General features: G+C 52.3%; 1 protein-coding gene across 1 annotated transcript in view; it reads left to right on the plus strand.

Moving 5' to 3' along the window:
* CIART (circadian associated repressor of transcription) overlaps positions 1–6206 on the plus strand; it is a 48925-nt gene extending 42719 nt beyond the window's left edge. Inside the window, exons 6-11 of the mRNA XM_038768422.1 lie at positions 1574–1665; positions 1757–1961; positions 3402–3477; positions 3582–3660; positions 3746–3839; positions 5826–6206. Coding sequence (XP_038624350.1) covers positions 1574–1665; positions 1757–1961; positions 3402–3477; positions 3582–3660; positions 3746–3839; positions 5826–6152 — 873 coding nt within the window. The 3' untranslated portion in view covers positions 6153–6206. The remainder of the gene's footprint in view (positions 1–1573; positions 1666–1756; positions 1962–3401; positions 3478–3581; positions 3661–3745; positions 3840–5825) is intronic.
* The last annotated feature ends 1995 nt before the right edge of the window (positions 6207–8201 follow it).

Below are 8201 nucleotides of genomic sequence, written 5' to 3' on the forward strand. Positions count from 1 at the left end.
GGGCAGACTGGTGTGAGGAGAGGGGAGGGAACCTTAGCCGGGATCTGGGAAGGAGCGAGTGGGAGTTGGAGGCGCCCACGGGGGTTTCGGAGCGGTGACCCGTGGGCGCCGGCCCCGGCCCCTGGCTCCTCCCCAACTTTCCCCCCACGGGGCGCGGGCACCGACTCAACCCCGGCCCCACATTTGAAGTTCCAGGCCTGAAGCTCACTCAGTAATAATAATAGTAATAATAATTATCACATTTATTAAGCGCTTACTATGTGCCAAGCACTGTTCCAAGCGCCGGGGAAGCTACAAGGTGATCAGGTTGTCCCACGGGAGACTGTGGGACACGGGAGTCTTCTAGACTGTGAGCCCACTGTTGGGTAGGGACCGTCTCTAGATGTTGCCAACTTGGACTTCCCAAGCGCTTAGTACAGTGCTCTGCGCACAGTAAGTGCTCAATAAATACGATTGAATGAATACCTCATCTGTAAAATGGGGATTAAGACTATGAGCCCCCCGTGGGACCACCTGATCACCTTGTAACCTCCCCAGCGCTTAGAACAGTGCTTTGCACATAGTAAGTGCTTTATAATAATAATAATAATAATAATAATAATAATGGCATTTGTTAAGCACTTACTATGTGCAGAGCACTATTCTAAGCGCTGAGGGGGAATACAAGGTGATCAAATTGTCGCACGGGGGGCTCACAGTCTTAATCCCCATTTTACAGATGAGGTAACTGAGGCTCAGAGAAGTTAAGTGACTTGCCCAAGGTCACACACAGCAGACATGTGGCCGAGTCGGGATTCAAACCCATGACCTCTGACTCCAAAGCCCGTGCTCTTTCCACTGACCCACGCTGCCTCTCACAAATGCCATTATTATTATTATTATTATTATTATTAAGACTGTGAGCTCCCGGTGGGACAACCTGATCACCTTGTAACCTCCCCAGCACTTAGAACAGTGCTTTGCACATAGTAAGTGCTTAATAAATGCCATTATTATTATTATTATTATTATTAAGACTGAGCTCCCCGTGGGACAACCTGATCACCTTGTAACCTCCTTGGCGCTTAGAAATGTGCTTTGCACATAGTAAGCGCTTAATAAATGCCATTATTATTATTATTATTATTATTATTAAGACTGTGAGCCCCCCGTGGGACAGCCTGATCACCTTGTAACCTCCCCAGTGCTTAGAACAGTGCTTTGCACTTACTAAGCGCTTAATAAATGCCATCATTATTACGATTATTATGAATGAATGAACCCCCGTTTTCCAGATGAGGTCACTGAGGCCCAGAGAAGTGAAGTGACTCGCCCAAAGTCACCCAGCTGACAGTCGGGGGAGCCGGGATTCGAACCCACGACCTCTGACTCCAAAGCCCGGGCTCTTTCCACTGAGCCACGCTGCTTCTCACTGCTTTTAGACTGTGAGCCCGCTGTTGGGTAGGGACCGTCTCTATGTGTGGCCAACTTGGACTTCCCAAGCGCTTAGTCCAGTGCTCTGCACACAGTGAGCGCTCAATAAATACGATTGATTGATTGGTTCTCAGTGTCCCTCTCGCTTTTCCTCCGGCAGATCCTGACCGGTCCCCGGCATCCGGACTCCGCGGCCGAAACGTCGGATGGAGTCCCCGCGAGGCCGGGATTCTCCCGCCAGGCTCTCCTGCCGTGACTCCGTGTCGTCGTCGTTGTCGTCGTCCGGTGGCCGGCCTCAGTCTCCCCTCCTCGCGGAGAGCCCGTCCTCCGTCCGGTCGGGCAGCGACGGGGAGGCCGGGCCCCGGGCCGGCCCGCTCCGCTGCCGCCGGCGGCCCCGGCCCCCGAGGTCCGGCGGGTTCCCGGCCCGGAGGCGGCCGGAGCCCCCCGGCTTCGCCCCGCCGGCCCCCGGGGCCGGACGTCCGGGGGGCTACGGGGGAGACGGGGGCCGCGGCCCGGCCACGGAGGGAGACCGACTCTTTGCTCAGAAGGTGAGGCGCCCGAAGACGGACCCAGGGGGTACGCGGTCTCCCCCTCTTCCCTCCGAAGACCGGCCGGCCCAAGGCGGACGGCGTCTCTCAGTCCGTCCTGGGTGGCTCGGAGGCCTTTGATGATGATCCAGCGCTTACTGTGTGCAGAGCGCTGTGCTAAGCGCTTGGGCAGTCCAAGTCGGCAACACATCTTTTAGACTCTGAGCCCACTGTTGGGTAGGGACTGTCTCTATATGTTGCCAACTTGTACTTCCCAAGCGCTTAGTCCAGTGCTCTGCACACAGTAAGCGCTCAATAAATACGATTAATTGATTGATATAGAGATGGTCCCTACCCAACAGTGGGCTTACAGTCTAGAATGATGGTGATGATGATGATTCATTCAGTCGTATTTATTGAGCTCTTACTGTGTGCAGAGCACTGGACTAAGCGCTTGGGAAGTACAAGTCGGCAACGTATAGGACTGTCCCTACCCAACTGTGGGCTCCCAGGCTAGAATGATGATAATGAGTCATTCATTCAATCAGTCGTATTTATTGAGCGCTTGCTGTGTGCAGAGCACTGGACTAAGCACTTGGGAAGTACAACTTGGCAACGTATAGAGACGGTCCCTACCCAACAGTGGGCTCACAGTCTAGAATGATGATGATGATGATGATGGCATTTATTAAGCGCTTACTATGTGCAGAGCACTGTTCTAAGCTCTGGGGAGGTTACAAGGTGATCAGGTTGTCCCACGTGGGGCTTACAGTCTTAATCCTCATTTTCCAGATGTGGTCACTGAGGCCCAGAGAAGTGAAGTGACATGCCCAAAGTCACCCAGCTGACAGTCGGCGGAGCCGGGATTTGAACCCATGACCTCTGACTCCAAAGCCCGGGCTCTTTCCCTTGGGCCACGCTGCCTTTCTTTGGGGAATTCACTTTGAGTTTCATTAAATTGGTTTCCTGTGACTAGCCTGAGCCCGCTGTTGGGTAGGGACCGTCTCTAGATGTTGCCAACTTGGACTTCCCAAGCGCTTAGTCCAGTGCTCTGCACACAGTAAGCGCTCAATCAATATGATTGAATGATTGAATGAATGAATGAATGAATAGTGATGTATATCTAGCTCTAATTCTATTTATTCTGATGGTATTGACCCCTGTCTCCATGTTTGGTTTTGTTGTCCGTCTCCCCCTCCTAGCCTGTGAGCCCGCCGTCGGGTAGGGACCGTCTCTAGATGTGGCCGACTTGGACTTCCCAAGCGCTTAGTCCAGTGCTCTGCATACAGCAAGCGCTCAATCAATACGATTGATTGGTTGATTGATTGACTGTCTCTAGATGTTGCCAACTTGTACTTCCCAAGCGCTCGATAAATACGATTGAAGGATGAACGAACCGGGGGGGGGGCCCGCTGTCCGGTCCGCTCACGGCCTCCGGCCTCTCCTTCCCTCCCGCCCCAGTGCCAAGAGCTCCGGGGATTTATCCGGCCGCTGACCGACCTGCTGAACGGGCTGAAGATGGGCCGCTATGAGAAAGGTACGTCCGCCCCGCCGTGCCCGCCCCGTGCCCGTCCAACGCCCGCCCCGCGCCCGCCCCGCGCCCTGACCCTCCCTCCTCCTCCTCCCCGTCCTCCCTGCCAGGGTTGAGCAGCTTCCAGCAGAGCGTGGCCGTGGACCGGATCCAGCGCATCGTGGGCGTCCTGCAGAAGCCAGAGATGGGGTGAGCCCCCCGACCCCCGACCCCCGGCCTCCGCCGCGGCCCCCCGGACCCCCTGTGACCCCCTCCCCTCTTGTCCCCCCCGCAGGGAGCGTTACCTGGGGACCCTGCTGCAGGTGGAAGTCATGCTGAAGGTCTGGTTCCCCCACGTTGCGCCCCGCAACCGCCGGCGCCCTGCTAAGGTGACGGGCCGCCCCGGGGGTTCATTCATTCATTCTGTCGTATTTATAATAATAATAATAATAATGATGATGATGACAGAGTCTGTCAGCCCGCTGTTGGGTAGAACTGTTGCCAACCTGGACTTGGTGGGTTCCAATCCCGGCTCTGCCACGTGTCTGTTGCGTGACCTTGGGCCGGTCACTTCATCATCATCATCATCATCATCAACCGTATTTATTGAGCGCTTACTGTGTGCAGAGCACTGGACTAAGCGCTTGGGAAGTACAAATTGGCAACATCTAGAGACAGTCCCTACCCAGCAGTGGGCTCACGGTCTAAAAGGGGGAGACAAAACCAAACATCCTAACAAAATAAAATAAATAGATAATAATAATGAATAAATAATAAATACTTCACCTCTCTAGTCCTCGGTGACCTCATCTGTAAAATGAGGATGGCAACATATTGGCAACATATAGAGACAGTCCCTACCCAACGGTGGGCTCAGGGTCTAAAAGGGGGAGACAAAACCAAACATACTAGCAAAATAAAATAAATAGATAATAATAATAAATAAATAATAAATACTTCACCTCTCTAGTCCTCGGTGACCTCATCTGTAAAACGAGGATGAAGGATGTAAAATGGGGATGAAGACTGGGAGCTCCATGGTGCCAACTTGTACTTCCCAAGCGCTTAGTCCAGTGCTCTGCACACAGTAAGCGCTCAATAAATACGATTGATGATGATGATGATGAACAGTGCTTAACAAATACCAAAGTTATGATTATTCTAGAGAGACGGTCCCTACCCAACGACGGGCTCCCAGTCTAGAAGGGGGAATCTACGTAGGCCGGGGGTTGGCCTATAATAATAATAATAGTAATAATAATGGCATTTATTAAGCGCTTACTGTGTGCAAAGCACTGTTCTGAGCGCTGGGGAGGTTACAAGGTGATCAGGTGGTCCCACAGGGGGCTCACAGTCTTAATCCCCCTTTTAGACTGTGATCCCACTGTTGGGTAGGGACCGTCTCTATGTCTCTAGATGTTGCCAACTTGTACTTCCCAAGCGCTTTGTCCAGTGCTCTGCACGCAGTAAGCGCTCAATAAATATGATTGATTGATTGATTAATCCCCATTTTCCAGATGAGGGAACTGAGGCCCAGAGAAGTGAAGTGACTCGCCCAAAGTCACCCAGCTGACGAGTGGTGGAGCCGGGGTTTGACCCCAGGACCTCCGACTCCAAAGCCCGGGCTCTTGCCACTGAGCCACGCTGCTTCTCATCATCAATCATCATCAGTCGTATTTATTGAGCGCTTACTATGTGCAGAGCACTGTACTAAGCGCTTGGGAAGTACAAATTGGCAACATACAGAGACAGTCCCTACCCAGCAGTGGGCTCACAGTCTAAAAGGGGGAGATGGAGAACAAAACCAAACAGACTAACAAAATAAAATAAATAGAATAGCTAGGTACAATATTTATTTGTTTATTTATTTATTTATTTTACTTGTACATTTCTATCCTATTTATTTTATTCTGTTGGTATGTTTGGTTCTGTTCTCTGTCTCCCCCTTTCAGACTGTGAGCCCACTGTTGGGTAGGGACTGTCTCTATGTGTTGCCAATTTGTGCTTAGTACAGTGCTCTGCACATAGTAAGCGCTCAATAAATACGATTGATTGATTGATTGATTGATAAAATAAATAAATAGAGTAATAAATATGTACAAACATATATACAGGTGCTGTGGGGAAGGGAAGGAGGTAAGAAGGGGGGGATGGAGGGGGGATCACCTTGTAACCTCCCCAGCGCTTAGAACAGTGCTCTGCACAGAGGAAGCGCTCAATAAATGCCATCATTATTATTATTATTATTGTGAAGACGGCGATGAGGGCAGGGGCCTCCTCCTGCGTCCGTCCCAGTTGGGGCGGCGTGGAAAAGCCCGGATGGGGTGGACTTTTCCCGCTCATCCCACCCGTGTCTCCCCGCTCTTTCCCTGCAGGCGTCCGGCAGCCCCCAGGAGAAGCCCCCCGCCCCCCGGCCCGACCAGAGCCGCCTGCCGGGGGCCGAGGAGGAGGAAGAGGAGGAGGACGAAGGGCCGCGGTGGGCGCGGCGGGCCAGGCTGCTCCCCGAGGGGCTGCCCCTGCACCTGACGTGGGTCCACGCCGCCCCCCTCGGCAACCCCCCGGGACCCCCGGCGGCCTTCGGCATCATCCTCTTCCTCCGGGACGCTCCCCGGCCCCTCCCCGGCCCCCCGGGCCCCGGGCCCCGCTGTCACAGCCCGCCGGGCCGCCCGCCGCCGTCGCAGACGCCCGCTCGCTTCTCCTGATGGCTCCCCTTCCCCATCCGTCCCCACCCCGGGCATTCATTCATTCATTCATTACTGAGCGCTTACTGTGTGCAGAGCACTGGACGAAGCGCTTGGGAAGTACAATGATAATAACGAAGGCATTTATTAAGCGCTTACTACGTGCCAAGCACTGTCCTAAGCGCCGGGGAGGTTACGAGGTGATCAGGTTGTCCCTCGGGGGGCTCCCAGTCTTCACCCCCCTTTTCCAGATGAGGGAACCGAGGCCCAGAGAAGTCATAATAATGGCATTTGTTAAGTGCAGAGAACTGTTCTAAGCCCTGGGGGGGATACAAGGTGATCAAGTTGCCCCACGGGGGGCTCACAGTCGTAATCCCCATTTTGCAGATGAGGGAACTGAGGCTCAGAGAAGTCAAGTGACTTGCCCAAGGTCGCACAGCAGTCATGTGGTGGAGCCGGGATTCGAACCCGTGACCGCTGACTCCAAAGCCCGGTGACTTGCCCAGAGTCACACAGCCGGCAGTTGGCGGAGCCGGGATTTGAACCCGGGACCTCTGACTCCGAAGCCCGGGCTCTTTCCACTGAGCCACGCTGCTTCTCATGCAAGTTGGCAACATAGAGAGACGGTCACTACCCAACAGCGGGCTCACAGTCTAGAAGCGCCTCCACCCCGAAGGCTGAGGCTTTTGGGGACCCCCCTCCTGCCGCCCGCCCGTCTGCTCCATTCATTCATTCAATCAATCGTATTTATTGAGCGCTTACTGTGTGCAGAGCACTGTACTAAGCGCTTGGGAAGTCCAAGATGGCAACATAGAGAGACGGTCCCTTCCCAACAGCGGGCTCACGGTCTAGAAGACCGTGACTGTGACTCCATCTGGCCGCGCGCCTCCGTTCCGCTCTGGACGCCTCCCGTCTCGTGTGCTCTTTCTCTTGTCTTTTATTTTTTAATATGAAAAACATGTGCGCGTGTACGCGTCTGCCACTCTGCCTTCTGAGCTGCGTGGCTCCCTGTTGGGGGTGGGACGGGGGGGCGTCTCCTGATTAAAGGGGCTTTAAAGCTGTTGACTTGCGTTATTTATTAATAATAATAATGGTATTAAGCGCTTACTATGCGCAAAGCACTGTTCCAAGCGCTGAATAATTGCATTTGTTAAGCGCTCACTACGTGCAAAGCACTGTTATAAGCGCTGGTGGGGGGATACAAGGTGATCAAGTTGTCCCATGTGGGGCTCACAGTCTTTCATCCCCATTTTACAGGGCTTTAAAGCAGTTGACTTGCGTTATTTAATAACAATAATAATGGTATTTAAGTGCTTACTACGCGCAAAGCACTGTTCCAAGCGCTGAATAATTGCATTTGTTAAGCGCTCACTACGTGCAAAGCACTGTTCTAAGCCCTGGTGGGGGGATACAAGGTGATCAAGTTGTCCCCCGTGGGGCTCACAGTCTTTAATCCCCATTTTACAGGGCTTTTAAACAGTTGACTTGCGTTATTTAATAATAATAATAATAATAACAGTATTTGTTAAGCGCTTACTATGTGCAAAGCACTGTTCTAAGCGCTGAATAATTGCATTTGTTAAGCACTCACTATGTGTGTAAGCCCTGGTGGGGGAATACAAGGTGATCAAGTTGTCCCCCATGGGGCTCACAGTCTTTCATCCCCATTTTACAGGGCTTTAAAGCAGTTGACTTGCATTATTTATTAATAATAATAATAATAACAATAATGGTATTTGTTAAGCGCTTACTATGCGCAAAGCACTGTTCTAAGCGCTGAATAATTGCATTTGTTAAGTGCTCACTAAGCGCAAAGCACTGTTCTAAGCCCTGGTGGGGGGATACAAGGTGATCAAGTCGTACGTGGGGATCACAGTCTTTAATCCCCATTTTACAGGGCTTTAAAGCAGTTGACTTGCATTATTTAATAATAATAATGGCATTTGTTAAGCGCTTCCTATGTGCAAAGCACTGTTCTAAGCCCTGGTGGGGGGATACAAGGTGATCAAGTTGTCCCACGTAGGGCTTACACTCTTTAATCCCCATTTTACAGGGCTTTAAAGCAGTTGA

Source organism: Tachyglossus aculeatus, chromosome Y4, assembly GCF_015852505.1.
Source record: "Tachyglossus aculeatus isolate mTacAcu1 chromosome Y4, mTacAcu1.pri, whole genome shotgun sequence".
Classification (NCBI taxonomy): domain Eukaryota; kingdom Metazoa; phylum Chordata; class Mammalia; order Monotremata; family Tachyglossidae; genus Tachyglossus; species Tachyglossus aculeatus.